At 37.8% G+C, this 20,788-nt stretch overlaps 1 protein-coding gene across 1 annotated transcript in view; it reads left to right on the top strand.

Moving 5' to 3' along the window:
* Nucleotides 1–3,715: 3,715 nt before the first annotated feature.
* KCNH8 (potassium voltage-gated channel subfamily H member 8) overlaps nt 3,716–20,788 on the top strand; it is a 283,777-nt gene continuing 266,704 nt past the window's right edge. The window contains exon 1 of the mRNA XM_054595068.1: nt 3,716–3,791. Coding sequence (XP_054451043.1) covers nt 3,716–3,791 — 76 coding nt within the window. The remainder of the gene's footprint in view (nt 3,792–20,788) is intronic.

Raw genomic sequence — 20,788 nt, 5'->3', positions numbered from 1 at the left:
ACAGGTAAAAAAAGGTTTTCAATCAAATTTTGGAATACTACTATAAGGCTACTTCCTATGAAACTTGAAATGTTAGCAAATTGGTGTGGAGAGTTTAACACATGGACCTATGTCCCCTCCCATCGAATCTGGGTTCTGGGCCTGCTTTAGCTCTGGCAGTTTTTGGACTAGACCTTAAGAAACTGAAAGCTCCTAATTCCCATCTCTTGGGACACTCAGTCTTGAATCCCCACCATGCTGTAAGGAAATCCAAATATCTGCGGAAAGATCCACATGAAGAAGAACTGAAACCCCAATGTCACAGCACTGGCTGAGCTTCTAGCTGACCCACCAGCACCATTGCCACCCGTGAGTGAGCCCTGTTGGAAGTGACTCAGAAGTGAGCTGCACCATTGAGCCCTGCCCAGCTGGCAGATCTATGAGCAAAGCAAACAAACCTTCAAACAAGGAACCTATGGTTTTAAAATAGTGGGTCTTAGGATGCTTTGTTACAAGTAAATCAATGAAATTTGCCTATGTTTGTTTTACCTAGAGGCATTCTACAGCACAATAACAGAATGTACCTTTGAATTTAGGGATTTTGTGTCTTCTCTTACACAGCAGAGTCAAAGAAATGATCCCCTTCTCTGTGAAGATGAATCTCTTCACAAAGGCTGTGGGTTTACTCTGTTGTGTGGTAATTCTGTATTCTTGTAGCATTGTCTCATTAAGGTCATAGAAAAAGTTCACATTTCTATGGGACAGACTGGGTCTTTGGCAAAAGGGGTTGGAATTCTTTTTGTCAATCAGCGGGACATTTCCTTTAAAGAAAGGGAATGAGATTTAGGACAGATGATGAATACCCAGCATTGTGCCTCTTTGATTTCAAGGTGCCAAAGTATGTGTAAGGGGACTTAATGCACTTACACTTTTATTAAGGTCATGTTTTGACGTTGAAATTTGCCTCACCAGAGCCACAAACACTTAGGAGGAGCATTTGGTCCTTGTTAAGTTCAGTGTTTAGAGAGGGCCTGGGCCCAAAACCACAGAGCTGATGACAGCCATCATTAGAAAAGACACCTGGGGAAAAAAGGTGGCGAGATCTACTTACTACAGACCAACAGGATCCAGGAGAATCTCTGGATTGAATATGAATTTAGGGCAAGGGATCGTGTCATGCCTAATCGAGCCCCTGACACACAGGAGGTGGTGGAAGAGAGACCAAAACATGGAGTGATAAATGCCAGGATCCTTTTGCAATAAAACCTAAGCTTTCTTCAGGGTTGTCACTCTTAAGCCTCTCTTGTTGTTGTTTCTTGCAAATGATTTCATGCATTTGGCAACACAGATCAAACCCACCAGGAAATAGTTTTTTACACACAAACAGCCTTACAGTGCAAAGTTTATAAACCTAAATAGTGGCTTTCACTTAAAATAGTTTATGATGAACTTCAAGCCACTTCAAGGGAGGCATTTTTCTATCTTAATGGGCATTTTCATGAGTATATTTCATAAGAAAGACTCAAAAATAAGGAGGACGCATCTTCGAAAAAATTCAACATTTGCAGTTAATCTAACAGAGCTAAATAGTAATAAAACCATGCTTTTTATTAATCCCACAGAAATACAATAATTTCAATAACTGACAGCAGCAGTCTGGGTTGTCAGGGACCTGATGCACCGCCCAAACAAAAGCAGGGACTCGCTGGTCTTTTCTCTCTCCGTCTCTGCCCAAAAGGGAGCCAACAGCACCGCCGGCAGCTGGCTCGGCGCGCCACGTGGGGGACACCGCCCTCGTGAGCTCGGTTTCCGCAAAGCTCCGCTGGCTCGGGACTGCAGGGTTCCGGGGAGGACAGAAGCAGCCCGAGAGCCAAAAGCGGAGTCTAGCTGGGCGGGAGACCCTTTGCCAAGCGCCAGGCCCACTGAGGATTCCCGTCTCCTGCCTGGCACTTCCCCGCCCTGCTCGCGCCGCGCCGCGGCCGGATTCGCTTGAATTTCAACACAAAGGGAATCCTCGGCCGCAGGAAGTGCATCACTAGAAAGGGGGATCGGGGGCGGGGAGAGGGGATGCTTCCCTCCCTCCCTACACCCCTGCCCTCCCGGAACCTGGGCAGCGGTGACGAAACCGTAAGGGTCCCGCTACACCTCCGGAGCCCGGAGAATTCAAACAAGGAACAAGCTCCCCGCGCCCCCCCCCGCCCCCCCAAAAACCAGTAGTGGAGACCGGGCGCTCTCGCCTCCCGCCACGCCCGCGCTTCCAGGCGGCGGGGACCCGAGCTGCCTCTCGCCGCGGGTCACACACCTGTTCGCTTCCCCCCTCCATTCCTTCCGGGTGCTCCAGCGCCCGGGCTCACGACTGTTTTCTGCCCCTGGGCTCTTAACTTTCTACCGCCTCTCCTTCCCTTCCAGGGGTCCCTGTCGAATCCCCGCTCCAGGTTAGGGCTTGGTTTTCCCAGGCAGAACGTGGTAGAGAGGGAGTCCCCGAGTGAGGAAGCCGGGGAGGGAGAGACCACTTTCGCTTTCCAAGACACTCGCAGGTCCAGGGACTCCACCTGGCTTTCTACCTGGAGGTGCCAGACTTGGAGGGAGCCTCGCCGTTGGTCAGGGGAGGAGGGGGCAAGCTACGCTCATTTGTCTGACAGCTATTTTTTTTACAAGGCAACCTTACTGTTTTTTACTTACATTGTGTTTCGCAAATCAATAAAAACAGCAAACTTTTCAAGAAATGTTTTATTCATATTTTACCGGAGACGGGGGAAGCCATCCATTGTCCGTATACAAAGCTGCTATTATTATTTCCTTTTAGTTTAAAATGGCTTGGGGACGCCAATGGCAATTTGGGGAGAGGGGCTGAAACACCCCTTTTTGGAGCCCAGGAAGGTGGAAAAACCCCGGCGTTTTGCACCGGTTCCCGGGTGGCTGGAGAGGGGGCCGCGCAATTAACTCCAGGCAGCCTCGCTCTAGTCTCGGGCACTCGCAATGGCAGGTGCGCCGGAAGGGGGCCACCTCCCCCTGGGGCTCCTGGCCACCTCAGCTGGGTGGGACACCACTGGGGAGCCTGCCCCTCCCGAGTTCTAGGCGGAGGCCGGGTACCTGCCCCGACCTATCTCCTCCCCTTCTCCAACACCACACCCACGGAACTCCGGTCTCCCCGAGAGAGGGACAGAGAAGGAACAAAGGGGTCTTTGTTCACTGGCTCCGGGGGGTGGGAGTTGTGCTCGCCTGCATTCCCCCGCGCCCCTTAGAGACCGGGAGGCTCAGCGCCATCGAGTGTGGAGCGCCGCCGTCTTAGACCTCAGCGCCTTAGGTCAGGGCGCGGCGCCCCGGGCCACGGAGGTCTCTTTCCGGGCGTGCGGGCGGGGTGGGGGACGAGGCGCGCGCGGCGGCGCCTGGCGGGCACTGCAGCCCGCGGTTGACCGGGGGGGTTTGTGGGGCGAGGCGGGGGATCAGCAGCTGGCGGAGGTGGAGGAGGCGGGAGGGGAACCTGCGCTCGGCTGAGCCTGGAGGTGCGGGGCAAGCGCCGAGAGCGCTCTCGGGGCCGCTCCTGTCTGAGCAGCGGCTGTTGGAACTTGCTCCTTCTCTCCTTCCATCCTCCCCCTTCCCCGTTCGGCCCCACTGCCACACCAGGTCCCCCTCCCCGCCACCGTCACGCTCCCCTTCTCCCTTCTTGGCACTTTCCTCTCGAACCATCCTTCTGGACAAACTTTGATGGAGAATTTCACACCACGCTGGAAAAATGCCGGTTATGAAAGGATTACTGGCGCCCCAGAACACCTTCCTGGACACCATCGCCACCCGTTTTGACGGAACACGTAAGTCTTGCACTTCGGCGAGTTGCATAGTATTTTTTGAGAATGATATTTCTCGTATAAATTACTTTCGCTCCTACCTTCCTTTCTGCACCAGCGGAGTGAATTTCCTTCTGTTCTTGCTAAGGTGTCTGTTGTGCGGAGAAAATGTTTTTCGGCCCATGGTTCGGTGCAGCATGAACACTTGGGTGCAGTTGGCCCCCTTGACTTCTTGGATTCAAAAGAGCCTGGAGAAAGACTGACCCCGCGTTCACTGTCGAACCTGTATTTTGGTACCTCTTAAGGAACTGGTTTTTATTAAGTTTATGAGGTGAGGGTGGGAATTGCCCTTATTGGTGAAATGCTACTGTATCTTACAATTTCAAGCCTCCCTAGATCATAGGGAGAGTTTGGAATGTTCTTCGTCCATGGATCTTCATTCTGTGAGGGCTTTCGGATAGCCATGCTTTCCAATATGAGTTTAAGAAAAGCAAACCAGAATGAGGCATTGCCAAGTGTGAGCTTTCTGTAGAATTCTAAGCACGGTGAGTTTGTCAGGACCTTGATTCCCGCTTTTCAACTAGAATAGTGTCTGTTTCAATCCTGACATTATCCTAACACTCGAGGGGATTATTGAGGAAGGAGGAGCTGGGCATTGGAAAGGGTGACCTGATCATAAGAAAAAGTTTCGTGTTTTTGTTTTTTGAGGACAACTATTATTGGATGTTTAGCTTGTTTAAGCTACAGTTTAAACAACAACAACAACAAAAAATAACAAAGATGGTGTGTGGATGCTTGGAGCAGAAGTCTATTTCAGGACCACGGTCAGGTCCCCGTTCCTTCCCAGCTTCCCCAGCTCCCTTCTTGAGGCAGTTGGTCTTTCCAGCAGGCTTTCTCCCTGTAATTAGAAGACTGTACTCACACTCTTAACAAATGTTTTCAGTTGGCTTCACTATGAATAGCCATCCACACTCTCCTCCTAGCTTATGTTGCTTCTGTGTACTATCTTTATTTTTTCTTACTATTATACCATACTCATAGAAACATTTATTCTAAAGGCTCCCTCTCCCCCGCCGCCCCCAGTGGTTCAGGTATCATTGTTTTTCACTTTGACGGTACGTTTCTTGTAGCTAATATGGAGAGCGCACTGAATTTTATTTACACTCCAGTAGTCTAGATACACACTCTGATGATGCTGGAAAGTGAGTCCTGGACTTTTGCACTTAAGGAATAGTTAGAAAAGTTTACATGAAAGAGAAATGAAACATTTACTTGATTTTGTTCAATTTTTATTTTTGACATCCAGCCTACTCATGGTAGTGGGGGTAGATATTCTTCCAGTGTTAAGTTCTCTTTAGCTTTAGCCATTCTCTCCCCTTTTATATCCTAGATGTGTCAGACAGTATAAGAGAAGTTCAATGCCATTATATATCTGTCTTTAGATAATAAGAGAAAATGTTGCAATAAAACTCCAAGTCCCTGTTACTGCCATTACCTCCACCACCCAGCTGCCACACAAATTTACCACTGCAGTCCTGAGCCATGCATGATTTGGAGTACTACTATTTATTATCTTAGGAACTGGTCAGTTTTATGTGGATGTTTGGTCTCGACATTGCAAATATAACACCCCCCCCCAAAAAAAAGCCTTCCAAGATTGATCACAATATGTCTAATAAAAATGAAGTAATTGGTAAGTGGTAGTCGCTTATCTCATTGTTATTTAAAGTTGAATGGAGTGTGATGTGTAGGGAATTATCCCAGCATAGCCCTGGGAATTTCTGCAGGGTTATACTTAGATGTCAATTGTTAATGAGGGCCTTGGATCACCAGTGTGAGGATGCCTCCATCACTACGATGTAGAGAGAGATGAGTAGCTCTTTTTCTAGTTTAGCTAAACATTAACCTTAATAAAATAGAAGGTTAGAAATTTTAAATCCTTATTTGAGAAGAGCATCATCACCTATCAGCATTTAGAATAATAAATTGAAAAACACTAAAACTGTTGGAAAGCATACGTGGTCTGTGATCTACAGGGTCTGGGGAATTCCTGGGGGGAACCACATTGGATAATATTAGTTTGAAAATCAGTAAAGCAAATTTCAAACTGATGAGTAACATAAACGTTTTGTTAACAACATTTAATGGATACCCCTTGTCCCAACAAACTCCACTCAATGAAACAGGACTATGTTTTCTCATTTGCTTTTTGTTTGAACTGCAGAATGATTTGAATAATCTAAAACTTAAAAAAGATAATTTAAGCCAATTTTAACCACACATTTTGTTGTATCTTGAATCATAAGCATACCATTTTCCCTGCTAAATATTTAATTTATCTTATGCTATCTTTTCTGTGTTGACACAATTTAGTTAAGTACAATTACTATCCTAGAAACTCTTTTTCTATGATTGCCCTTCTTTCTCTTGATTTTTTGTAGTAGTTATTGATTTTCTTGTGCAAGATAAAACTCTGCAAGTTTTAAATCTGCAAAATTGTTACCCCCTCAAATAAAAACTCTCCTGGGAAATTGACAGTGTTATTATAATAAAAATGCAATGTGTTTATTTGGTACATGTTCTGCATTATTTGTTGGATACATTTTATAGTCATGTTAGTTTCTTATTTTGGACAATTCTAATGAAAAATAACAGAACAAACAATAACCTGACAAACCCCTTTGCTAACTTAACCATGATCTTGTATTACTGCTAGCCTTATTGATTTAATATTATAATAGAAAATAATAAAATGTAAAACATGATCTAAAATTTCTCCCAGAAAAAAACAATTATATGACAATAAAAGCCTACAACATTATCCTACTAATATATCAGTTGAGGTATAATCACAGGTCAACATAAAACAAGTTAATAATATACTTTTATCACCTAGTGACATTTTATTGTTTTACAGAATAAGACATTTTTTCCTTTTAATATTTAAGAAGTGAGTACTTTGTCAGAATTGAAAGACAGTTGTGTATCATTAATTAGAGCTATTTTTCTTATATACAATATAAATTTTTTAAAAACTACTGGAAAATAAGAATCTTTTAAAATAAAACTATGCTAAGACATATTTACTCTTAAAATATGTTCTCCTGATTTGTGTTTAATTGAAGTGCAAATGAGACAGAAAAATTAAGAACCTTGGAAATATGAATATTTATACCTCATTTAGGGGGAAAAATAACCCCAATGTGTTTATTTAATTCATTACTTACAGCCAATCTTCTCACTTGAAATACTCTAGAACATACATGCACACACACATGTGTGCACACAATTTTAATATTATGACCTGCATAAGTTCGCTCCTCCATAGTTCTTTTTTTTAAACACATTTAATGTATTTAAAAATATTTTCTTAGTAGTTTCTTAGTAGACATCTGTTTTAAGTACATGACTATTAATCTTGACAAAGGGAAAGTAAAACAAGAGAACACACAAATACATATTTTATAACATAGTTTCCAGTACAAATATTTCCTACAGGGTACCATTTGAGGAAAACACATTTTTTCGAATATAAAACTTTCAGAAGGAAGCATCCATTTTCAAACAGAATGGTACGTTAGCCTGCCTCTTTTAGTCATATCAAAATTTGGCCAGAATACTTCTTCTCTGGGCTAATGAGGCAAGACTGAAGTATTAAAGGAAGTGTATAGCCCAGTGGACTCTATCAAGGAGATTTCAACCAAAGCATTCAATAATGGTGCTTCAAAAACTCATTCATGTTTGCATATATTTTATATACTCCTGTATAGCCTAATGGTCCAAGGAAATTTGTTAAAATCAAAATACTTCCTTTACAGAAATAATTCTCAATGATTTTTCCTTTTCCTCTTTATACTCCCATCACATTACACAGATCTCTTAATGTTAGAAGCATAGAGAGAAAGGTAACGTGCCCAGTGTCGTCAGAAGAGGGAAGGATGAGGTAGGCTGTGAAGATCCAAAGTCTTTGCTGAGTTGTACTTTGGAGAATATCATCAAAAGGATTTAGCCAATAGAAAATGTGCTATATTATTATGGGTCTGTCTACAAAAGGCTATTACATGAAAACATTCAAGGAAACATCTAGCACTTCATAAATATCCACAAATGGAAGATTATAAAGACATTTTATTTTTATATTTTGCAAGCCATTAGTCTCTTTTGTTCTTATTCTTTATGTTTAGGGAGATAGTTCCTGTGTTAGTTTTGTAGTAAATTATCACGAACTTAGTGAGTTATTTCACACTGTCTGTAGGCCAGACTTCCAGGCAAGGATAAGCTGGGTCCTCTGCTCAGCTTTGGCTGTGGCAGCAAACAAGTTGTCAGCTTTGGCTGTGGTCTCAGCTTGGCTTGAGGCCCCCTTCCAAGCTCACGTGGTTGTTGGCAGAATTTATTTCCTTGCAATTTTATGATTGGAGTCCCTTTTTTCATGCTAGCTGTTAGCCAGGGACTTTTTGGCAATTAGAAGCTGCCCTCAGGTTCTTGCTACATGGCCCTCTCACAACAGAACAGCTTGCTGCTTTAAGACCAACAGGAATGTCTTTCTTTTAGGAGCTCACCTGACTAAGTCAGGCCCACCCAGGATAGTCTGTCTTTGATTAACTCAAAGTCAACTGCTTATGAATCTTAATTCCATCTGTGAAATCCCTTCTAAAATCATACATCCTGTCCACAGTCAAGGGAAAGAGATTATACAGGTATGTATACAGGAGTTGGGAATCTTGGCTGCTATTTTAGAATTCTGTCCATGGCAGTTGCTATTGCATTGTTGTACTATCATACAAAGTCTAATGTTTTCACATTTGTCCTTCATGAAACAGGTGTATAGAGCATACTCTGGAATTCTTTATGAACAACTCTGCTGAGTTTATGTCTGGAATCTTTGTGACTATAAGGCCCAACTCATTGGAAGGAGGGATTTCCTTCCCATTGGGTAATACTATATGAGTAAACCTAACCTAAGACATATTCAGTCAATTGTGCGGTCAGATTCTTCATTCTCTGATCTAAAAGTAATATGGGAGGTGTAGGAATATTTTCAGGACATTACTCCTTGTCTTTTGTTAGGGTGTTCCCTCTTTTCAGATGGAAAGTTACATGAGGTCTGTTAGCTTATGCACAGGTATCTTAATTTGCCACGGGTAGGGAATCAGTCCAAGAATGTGGCATCTTCAAAGAGTGATACTGAATCAGGTTCATGCACTCTAAAATGACTGGGCTGTTTCCACCTTATTAACTATTAACCAGGTCATTTCTGGGCCAGCTATGTGGACTGTTTTGAAACAGTATGTTCTCCATCTCTTTCTCATGCCTGTAACCATATTTCAGATTTAAGAAATTCGCCACTAAACACTGGTGTATTGAAGTTGGCTGTGTTAAACCAAATAATTTTTTTAATTTAAACTTTATTCCAGGTTTATTAAAAATAGAAAGGAAGAAAAGAAAAGGGAGAGAGAAAAGGAAGAGGGAAGAAATAGAGGAGAAGAGGGATGAAGGAATTATTTATTCTCATTCTTTTGCCTCTCTAGATGAATTCTTTACCCTGCAAAGGACTTATTGCAGGGATTCTCATAACTTCCTCACAATTAACAAAGTATTTTATTTTGATTTACAAGAATTAGGTAGATATGTTTACCAGAAATGCATTTCTATTGATGAGTGAGATATACAAATAATAAAAAATATTTTATTATATAGTGTTTAAAAATATTCTGTAATTTTGTTTTTTGACATCATCACATAGAGGAAAAATAGATAATTAATATGTCAAGAATGGAAGTTATGCCCATGATATTTTATTTTTAGGCTCTGGCATTTGGTATTAACTGTAGACCAAAGCCATGGCCTGAGCCCTCCTCTGGCATGAGAAACATATTGAAGGTCCTGAGTCACCAGTTTTCTGGGATATCCTAGAACTAATGTACTTCTGAGAGGGCACTGTCTTTCTGAAAAAATCTTTACTGTGTTCATTCAATCAGGGAGTCAATCAGTTACTCATTCCTTCAACAATATTTAATCATCACTGATTATATACAAAACCACTATGCTAGGATCTTTGGGATAAATTAGGCTTGTCCTTTTCTCAAAGAGGAACAGCAAGTATACACACAAATTACCATAATATGGGTTGGAAAGGAATCAGAGTATTCAAGAGGTGTAGGCAAAAGGCTGTGCACATTTGGATGAGGGGGGAATAATTTCTGTGGGGGAATGATCTGAGAGCAATTCATATAATAAATGACTTCAGGGTAGGAATAATTGGCTTATCAATAATAAGGGCAAAATCTATATTCTATTTACTTCTCCAATTTGTGTGGTACTTTTCATTGAGGCTAAAATGGTGGGGGGCTTCAGGGAGAGTAACAAGTGTCTTAAAAGATGTGAAAGGGGCAAGGTAGAGGCAGGAAGACAACAGAAAGTCTAATAGGCCAGGCATGGAATGTCTTCAAAGCCAGAATGCTGTGTCATAATAAGCTGTTAGAGGTGATAGATCCATGTGTTGGCAAAAGAAATATGGTGTCATCTATGCCCGGGGTAAACACTCTCAGCCTTCCCATATTCCGGGTTGATGCATAACACAGGAGAAATGCCAACCTTAAAACCTAAGATGTTTCCAATAATGCCTTTACACAGGGTTCCATGGAATACAGTGGAACTGATTTATTCATTTTCTTATGAATGCCTGCTTTGCCTAGGGAGCTAACTTTGTCTCAGGAAAGGGAAACATTGGTTTCTGGCCACAAAGCTGAGTCTTCTTCTCCTCCACCCCTGTGTTGTGCTATAGAATTATGCCTGTGGAGAAGAAAAAGAATGGACAGTATGCTAGAATTCAGTCCCAGTAAGGTCGATTGGAGAAATGCCGACAGTAAAAGATAGAGAATTGCAGCTGCTGCAGAGAGAATAGGGTTCACCCCAGCAATGTATATTTGCTGATATAATCTAAATACTAGGTTTTTAAATCCATTTGGTTTACCAGAGCCTACAAACAAAAAAGATGAGATTCAACTTTTCCTATGGTATATTTAGCAATAGGAGCAATTAAAGAGCTTCTTCTGTAATATAAACAATAATATATATTTCTTGGCTTATTAATTCCCTGGAAGATATATTTTGCTTTCATTTGTAGCTATTAATGCAGCTCTCTATCTCCCTTAAACCTTCCAAAATTCATGTCCTCAGATGAACTAATAATCTCTTCTGGCCTCTGAAACCCATCTGTCTTCTTATGTTTTCTGGCTCCATTATTGGCATCACCACCCACCCATTTCTCCAAGTGCAAAACCTGCATCAGCTGTGACTGCTCACATGTCTAATTGTTTATCAAGTCCTTGAGATTTTACTTTGAAAATGCCCTAATCTGGCTTTTCATCTCCCTCCTCATCGCCTCTGCTTTAGTTTGGATCCTGTTTCTTATCTGCATGATTATGACCTTATTCTAGTTAGACTGCTGTGGCCATAGGTCCTGATCCCGCTCTCTCAAAACCTCCTTTACCTACATTGTCCCCAGAGTGATAAATGTTAAAAACTGTATGACTATTTAATCATGCCACCCTCTTACTCAAAACTATCCATGGGCTCCCTGCAACCTCTCAGAGAATGTCCGAAGTTCTTAGTGTCATCTGACCCCAGGTGATTCTACAAAATCTTTCAACCACTGCCTTCTAGGCTGCAGACCCACCCGCCCCCAATCACCTGCTCACTCACGGCATTTGAGCAAGATCCTTTATTTTCTTCAAAACCCATCCCAAAGGTTACCTTCTATTTGAACTCTTTCTGTGAAGCTCCAGGTATTTAGGGGACATTTCCTCTATATTTCCACTTTACTTTGTCCATCTCTCCAGTTAGCTCTTAATGTGGATTCTAATTATATGCTTTCATATTTCAACACTCAACTATTAACTCCCTGAAGCCCCACCTGTGTCTTCCTTCATTGTGTATCCCTTAGCTTAGACTTAATGCTTGGAACAAAGTTTTTGCCCAATAAATGTTTCTTTGAGTAGAAGATCTTAAATTCCATTAAGGCCAGAGCTGTATGTTAATTGTCTTTATTTCCCTTCAGTCATAGCTGGTATTCCTTTTATTCAGTATTGTGGGATTAAATTTAGTTTTGAAACATAATTCTAGGACTGGCTCCCAGCTCTTCATTTTCACAAATTTTAAGCACTAATTCCTTTAATAAAACTTTACTGATAACAGTGGCTACCATTTGGGTCATGTCTATATATACATTTTGTACTGTGCTGGTGTTTTATCTGTTCCAACTACAATCCCTCATGGAGGATGGTAGCTCCCCTTTTTGTTACAGATGACAGAACTCAAGCTCATAATTTTTCTGCATTATTACACTAGCCTGCTATAGCCTGTGACTTTTCTACTATATCACACTACCTCTAATATGTGTTATTTTTTATAGTAAGTATAAACAGACTGGGACAATCAGTAGTATCATTTCTAGTTTCCACCTTTTGCAAAAAGGGATTTCTGCTTTAAAGTTTTTAGTCATTTCAGGTTATAAGCTCTTTTTCTTTTCATCGATTATGCTTTAAGTGCTTGTCATTTAAAGAATGTTTTTAAATTGGTATTTAAGACATATCTGGAACTACTAAATGAATCCGTTGTATAAAGCAGTTTTGCTTAACAAAGAAAATCTACTATCCATTTTTTCTCTTAAAGAAATAAAAATATCTATTTTCTTTGAGATTTTGGTGCTTACAATTTGCTGAGTATAGAAGTTCCTTGTGATTTTTTTAATTGACAGGCTAATCCCTCCATAGAAGATATTTTAATTCTCATAGCTATTACAGTAACATCATTTTGTATTTTTACCTTGTTAGTATCTTACAGAGAAAATTATTCTATTTTGAGTATGCTTTTATTGAGAATATGTTTTGAATATCAGATGCTGTTGACATCTTTTAACAGAAATCCTTTACCTTTTTGTTGCAATGAACTTAAAGAAAGAAATAACAGTATCTAGCTCCCCAACTCTCAAATCTAATCTAAAGCTTTTTTTTCTTCATGTTTTCTTTTATTCTATTATGTCTTTTGGACAGACTTTCTAATTGTACTTGTCAGTCTAACTGAGTTTCTTATTCTAGTTATTGAACTAGAGGGAACTGAGCCAGAGCACTTCATCCTTTCATGCTTTATTTGATTTTCTAAGAAGAAGGATTTGCATAAGAAGTTCAGATGTTATTGACATGTGAAATACCCATTTGGACAAGTAGACTGGTCATTAAGTGTCATGTTCTGGCTATTTCCTCAACGGAGGAATAGTATAGAAGATAAAATTGGGCATACTTTTGACCTTAACACCTAAATAAATGTTTCTACTATAATTTCATGAGTGAGGAAAGAAAATGAATGCTTTGGGACTAAACTTTTTGTTTTTGTATTAATCTGGTTCACTTTTATTTAGGTTACATTCAATCACCTAAAAATGAGCCTGCTACTTTCTCTTAACAAATGTGTGAATCTAGGATTTAGGATATAGAAGTAATAATTACCAAGAGTTCCTTGCTGTCTGTACAGTGATCTATGTCATGCAGTGTATTTTCTTTTGCTTAAATAAAAGTTATAAAATTATTTGAAAAATAGTAATAATTACTAATATTTGAATAGCATTTAATTATATTCATTTTTATTTCATTACTTGAATTGCTTCTGAACTAATAGATAAAAAGGAGCTTCTTATTATAAATTTTAATGTACGTTTGTCAAGCATTGTTTTAAATATATTTAAGGTCTATTTGAATTTCCTTTTCTGGACATTATTTGTTCATATTCATTGCTCTTTATTATTTGGATTTTTGGCATTCTCTTTTTGATGTAAATGAGCTCTTACATAGTAACAAAATGAACAACTATTGGTTATATGAATTGTATATGGGTTTTTCCCCCCAATTTTAGTGGGTCATTTGATTTTTAGATAAATGAACTAAGCAATTTTGCTTTTATGCTTTATGTGTTTTGTGTCATACTGGGAGAGGTGTTTTCTATTCTGAAATTATTTTAAAAATGATTCTATGTATTATTCCATAGTTTAATTTTGTATATTCTTTTTTTCCCCTCAACTAATAGGTTCTCTAATTTGACCTATTGATGTTGGGATCAAAACTAATTCTTTCTGGATTCCTATCCATTTTCTTAACAACATTAATAAATAATTTATTTTTTCTATGCTGATTTGAAAGGTTGACTTTATCATGTTCTTTATTCATATATATATTTCTTTTCATTTTTGACTTTCTGTTTTATTGTATTTATCTTTTTCTTTACATGCTAATACACAGTTGTAATTATAGGAGTTTTAGAAAACTTTCATTCCCTTCTATTTTCCCTATACTTTTACTTGGCTAATCATATTTACTTGGAAGTATCTAGCTAAAAAAAAAAAAAAAAAAAAAAAAATCCTGATGTATTGTCAATGAAATTTCTTGTAGGAAAAATGAAATTTTTATGATGTTAAAATTTATACACACAACTTGCTATATATTTCTGTCACTTACACCTTTTTAGGAGTTGCTCAATAAAGCTCTTGTACATTTTTTATTTATTTTATTCCTAGTAATTTCATCTTTTTATTGCTATATAAAATATATATGGTGTCTTTTCTTCCACTTTTTGAATTCTCTTTTTTTAAAAAATTCAATCATGTTTGTTTATTGAAGGAAATTGATTTCTACATGTAATTTTTTTAAACCAGGCAGCTTGTTGAGTTTCTACCATTTTTTTTTTTTGTAGTACTTTTGCAGTTGGTTTATTTGGGTGGGTTTCTTGGGGTTTTCAGAGAAGGAATAATTTTTCCTCAAATTACAAAAATTTTACTTTCCTGTTTCCAGTATTTACCACTTTTACTCTTTGTTCCCTCATTTTTTTATCTTGTTTAATTGCTTTGCCTAGTATCATAGGTACTAAAAAAATGGTTATGATAAACACAATTATTCTTGTTTCTGTCTTTAATTGGAATTATTTTAGTGTTTTTCTGGCTTATAGCATAATAGAAATTTTATTGTATATTTTTGCTTTATTAAGAGGTTTGTCATGTATTCCTATTTTATTAACCAATTTCATTAAGTGACTTTTCAAGATTTAGCCAAGAAACTTTATTTCTTATTGACTCAATGACTATAATAAATTTTATTAACAGAATTCATAAAATTGAACTTCCCTTTCATTCTTTCAATACAAGGTACTTGGCCATGTTGCTGAATTTTACAGCAGGTCTTTGAATAATGTCATTTGATTCAACATCATTGTGTTGGTGAGAAAAAAAATAGATTCTTGTTTGAGGCCACTCCCTGTGTGGAGATTGCAAATCCCTCAGGTCTGTATATGTTTCTTGTGGGGATTCTAGTTACATCCTAAAGATGTGCACATTCGGTAAACTGACATGTCTAAATTGCCCCAGTCTAAGTGCATGTGGGTGTGTGTGCGAGTGGCTCTGGTTGGAAGGGCTCACTGTCCACTGTTGTGCCTTGAACTTCTGGTGTGGGTCCAATCATGTGTGATGCTGAATTAGAGTAAGTGGGTTGCAAAAGAAGTATTTTCTAATTTTTATTAATCTTTCTTAAGTGTAAATATAGCTCACATTTATTTTAATGTTTAATATTAGAAGTGTTTTGGGTCTTTAGATGTTTTGTAACCAAAAATCTGCCATAACAACTCTTACTTATATCAATTTGTTTATGGTAAAATTGATTTTGTCACACATCAATTTGTTTAAAGTCACAGTTTCTAAGAATCTATCGATGATATTAAGTAGGATGTACTGTACTTGTTAATGTTTTATTTAGAATTTTTACACTGGATGTGTTTGTGCATATACCATTGGCATTTATTCTCTCTTTTTGTATGTGTGTATTATTGGGTTTTGCTGGGGGAAACACACATCCGTATTTATGCCCATTATAATGTAATCCCATCTGGTTTAGCAGTTGTACCAGATTTCTCATTTTTAATAAATTATTTTTATTGATAATTGCATTAAAACTAGCCAAGATGGGTTGGTAGATCTCCAACTAGTTCTTATAACTTTGGCTATGATCTTGTCTAATAATATCTCAGATGCCTGTGTAGTGAATATAGTTCTGACTTTAATGTGTGCTTAAATCTAAAAGATGCAAGTAAAGCTTTTCCTATTTTATTGTATTTGTTCAAGATAAATCATATTTTGTTGTAAAGTCAGTAAAAAGATCATTAAAAATAAATTTAGTTCATGTGAAAAGACAAATAGAAATTTTAGTAGAACCCAATGTCATAGTAAAGACAATGTTAAATTTTTTAAAATGTGTGAAACAGAATTGTGCCTGGACTTGGTTCTAGTGTATGCATAATTCATTGTTGTGTTAAAAATGGTAATACTCTATCAACCATTAGAGATATTATAGTGGTCAAAATTTCCAAATATTTATACACATATATGAGAAATTAGTCACATTAGTTATACTATATGATATGTGGTATTAAATACAGAAAAATATTTGGCAGTACAGTACATGTTTTTTTTTACACTGCCATCATCAGTTAGAAGACATTATCAAAAGTAAATTATATAAGAAGTCTAAGAAATGGTGGAAAATATCCCACAATTTTAATTATTAATGTAAATATAAAATATTAAAATAAATATTTAATTATATATATTTGTTTGATATATCTTTAACTTTGATATGCCAGGAACCTTGAAATGAAAGTGACTTGAGTCTGTATTGGCCTCTGTTGTTCCTAAATATTTTTATTGTCCTCACTTGAGTGAAAAGGAAGCAAAGAATTCCCGGGAGCCTCAGTATTTTGTCCCGAAACTAGTACCTGAGAAGGCTGGGCTCTTATTCTCATCCTTTAATTGAGAAACCCAAGTTCTTTATTCAACTTTATCCTAATTTAACTTTTAAAGAAGAAAAGGAAAAAAAATTGACATTTAATGAGCAACCATGAACCGATGCTATGTTTGGTATTTTCATCTATATTAGTTTATTTAATCTCTTAATAATAAGAGATAGATATTTTTTTATCTCTACTTTAGGGATAGAAAATTTAATTAAAGCCCAGAAAGTTTGAATAAATTTTCAAGTCACACACTTTATAAATAGTAAAGCTGAATTTATATACATAGTTTTGACATTAGCAGTCTACGTTTAATAAAAAGACCATAAAAACCAGAGCTAAATTGTAAAGCATTAAATTTATATCACTAAGATCTGAATGGGCATGGTTGACTTTGAGATACTTACAAATCATTTTCATGCTTTTTAAAAACACATCATTTGGGAAATCCAATTTAGAAAGCTGCAAAGTAGCAATGTTTTATGAACAGTATATAGAGGATTATCCAGGAATTTACTTTTCTTGCTACAATAAGTACCCCAAATGGTTCTTCTTACCTGAGAAGTCATGGCCCAGAGGTGCTGGAGATTACCTGAGAGCTATGCTGCAAGTCCAGAAGTTTAATAATATGAGAAAAGATTCAGAGTTATCTGTTGAACAGGGTCACACTAACTTGAATTTAAATATGTCTTTAGCTAATCAGTGGTTGCTTAGGAGTGGGAGTGGGGTGGAGGGAGTGAATTATAAAGGAGCATGGGGAAGCTTGCAGGGTTGCTGGACGTGGTCACTTGTTGATTGCGGTGATGGTGTTTTGCGTGTATGTATCTGCTAAACTTATCAAATTGTACAATCTAAATATGTGCAGTTTAGTGTATGTGAATCGTACTTTAATAAAGCTGTTTAAATTGCTTTCCTGGGTGGTAGGGAGAAGGACAGAGTTCGAGCTACAGCACTAAGAATGACAAACACTCAAATGTATTTAATCTGCTCTGTCTCTCAGTCTCTTGATGAGCAACAGCCTTTTCCGGTATATTATTAGTTGTTCTGATCCAGAGTATTGAGTGTATGAGACTTGAGAAACAAGGAAAATTAACAGTGAACATTGAAATTAATAATACAAAATTACTATTTTAACGGTAAAATTGTATTCAAGGTACTGTTAATCTTTTTTGTCAATTGCACAGATTGTTTTAATATTATTTATCTACCATTATAGCTCACATGTCTGTGGGTTGACGAGGGCATCACCTGATTGAGACTGGGTTTAGCGGGGTTGCTCTGAGGTCTTGGCTGGGCTCGCTCATGCATATGCAGATTTTCTACAGTCTCCGCTCCCATCTAGGCTTGGCTGGGAAAGCTTAGCTGGGGGAACTTCTGCGCCACATGTTTCTTGTCATATGCCGGCCTGAGCATGATCTGTGGTGATAGCAGAGGTGCAGCAAAGCCCCAGCCCAGTAACACAAACAATTCTCAAGCTTTTGCTTGTGTCACATTTGCTAACATCTCATTGGCTAAAGTCAGTCAAATGGACAAACATAGGATGTCCCTTGATGAGTAGGCACAGAAAATTGTATGTCAAACAGGAATGGGAATAATTAACCAAATGTTTCCTACGTGCCTTATTAATATTATCTTTGGGAAGGGAAAACAAGTTTCAGAAATTAAAAATTCTTAAAAAGAGATTAGCCATGTTTATCTTCTTTGTAAAATGACAATCTGATATCTTGAAACGGCTTCTTTATTTCCTTACATGCTGTTAAAATTTAAAATAAATACCTTAAAATAGAAAATCTGTGCTGCTACTTGTGAAATCTATAAAACTGTTACAAAAAAGAATTGTTAATATTACTATATAATGGGAAACTATACATCTAAAAAATAAGCAAGAATGTTATACCATATGATCTCACTTTTATGTGGAATCCAATGAACAAAATAAACTGAGGAACAAAATAAAGTCAGAGACATAGATACATGGAACAGACTGATGAATGTGGGGGTGGGGAGTGGAAGGGAGGAGATAAAAGAAGGTGAAGAGATTAGTCAAAGAACATACATGCATAGCCCATGGACACAGACAATAGTGTGGTGAATGCCAGGGGAGAAGGGGGTACGGGTGGAAGTGGGCAAAGGGGGGAAATGGGCGACATCTGTAATAGCATCAACAATAAAAAAATTAGCAAACTATAAATTGAGAAGTTTCCTTGATATAATAAATGTGAACTGATAAAATAAACCAAAAATTCAGTTCGGTTACCTTATTGAAATGGTGTCAAACAATGGACACACCAGAGGCTTGAGGATAACAAAAAAACCAATAGATTTTTTCTTAAAGTTAAGTCAAGGATGGTGATGGTATATAATTTTAAACTCTATATGGAACTAAAAAGCAACAGGGATATCTAGATTTCTTAAAGCAAGTTTTATAAATTTAGGCCTTTAATGGTTTTCCCACCATGTTTCTGTAACCAAGTCACTCCTGGGTGCTATCTGACACCAAGTGACAAGACCACTAGTAGTTAGTAGGCTAGAGTTAGAGTTCTGCTTACAGTAGCTCAGCAGTGGTGCTGGAATGCCAACTGTAAGCAACCAGAGAGATGCATCCAACCTCTTCCATTTACTAGATATTGTGATATGTTTGTACTTTCTAATTTTCTGTTACAAGTGTCTCCTTTATTGGTTACTCACATCACAATGAGGAAGAAGTTTTACCCCCATCCCACAGATGAAGAAATTGAGTTTTGATTAACTCATAATTACTGAGCAGATGAGTGAAACAGGCAGAACTGGGGCCAACTATCCTAATCCTTAGGCCTGTGTTTTTAAATGATATTATGTTGCTTCTTGTATGACAGAATTGAAAAGATATGCATAATAGAAACTTTGTAAGTATTGAACCAAGTTGCTTCTGCTAGTGTAGATGTATTCTAGTTTATTCAAAATGTTTATTTTGTAAACACCCAAATCTGGGTGTTTCCATTATTCCTTTTTCATGAGGGAAGATTGTGCATTGGTTGTGTTTTTTGTTTTTGGTCTTAAACCGATGATGCGATTCCCCTTATTCCTTTGAAATAAGATATTTCTGAATTATTGTTTTTAAAGCTTTATATAAGTTAATATCTTTTTATGAAATTGAAAATATTTAAAACATGAGAAGTACAAAAGTGAATGGCAATCTACTTATTGTGCCAAGATTCTAGTACTTTTCTGTTCTTACTGATTGGAAGCAATTCTAATCTATTTATCCTACTTTTTAAAATACAATTTTAGATTCTAATGCAGTTATGTGAAGTTATTTAGAGAGTTTCCATATACTCTGTATCCAGTTTTGCCCAGTGGTAGCATCTTGTTTTACTGTAGTTTAATATCATCAGGAAAATGACTTTGATACAATTCATCCACTTTATTCAGATTTCATCAGTTTTGCACATACTCATTTACGCTTGTGTGTGTGTTCAGTTCTCTGCCGTTTTGTGACACATGTAGATTTGTGGAGAGCCACCACAGTCAGCACACAGAACGATTTCATTACAGGGAGCCTTTGTGTGACGTTTTTGCAGTCACAGCCACCTCCCCCTCCACCCCCGACAACCAGCAACCTGGCCTCCATCTCTATAATTTTGTCATTATCACGAATCAATAAATATTCTCCTGGTGACCAAAAGATCATATATACATACCTTTGTTTTCTTGTCCAAGAATTTCAACCTCAATTTTATGTTTTATGCTATGTTGATGAAAAGCATATGTATATGCTTTATTACAGAAACATAAATATTATCACATTTATTCTACTCAAGTACTCAAGTTGGTTTGGGGAAAAATTAGATATATTTTCATTAGAGGTCCATGGAGGAGATTCGTATTTATGAATCCTTATATCACTTTATGTTAATAGTTTATTCTAACTTTTTTTGTGTGACTTAAAGAAATGGTATCATTCTCATTTCACAGACATGGATATTGAAAAAAGACATTCTTTTTTTTTTTAATTAATTTATTTACTTTTTAAATACATTTGTCTCTACCTTCCCCCCACCTCTTTCCCTTGCCCCCTCCCACCTTCCCTCCCTCAGCTCTTCCCCTTTGGTTTTGTCCATGAGTCCTTGCTATATGTTCCTTGACTTTCCCCTTCCCTTCCCTTTCCCTGCCCCCCCCTTCCCTCTTGTCTCTGTTGATTTCTTTTCCTTGAAAAA

The sequence above is a fragment of the Pteronotus mesoamericanus genome, unplaced genomic scaffold (genome assembly GCF_021234165.1).
Source record: "Pteronotus mesoamericanus isolate MK-2021 breed Mesoamerican mustached bat unplaced genomic scaffold, CSHL_Meso_final scaffold_54, whole genome shotgun sequence".
NCBI classification, from domain to species: domain Eukaryota; kingdom Metazoa; phylum Chordata; class Mammalia; order Chiroptera; family Mormoopidae; genus Pteronotus; species Pteronotus mesoamericanus.
This window is presented reverse-complemented; position numbering and strand designations above follow the sequence as displayed.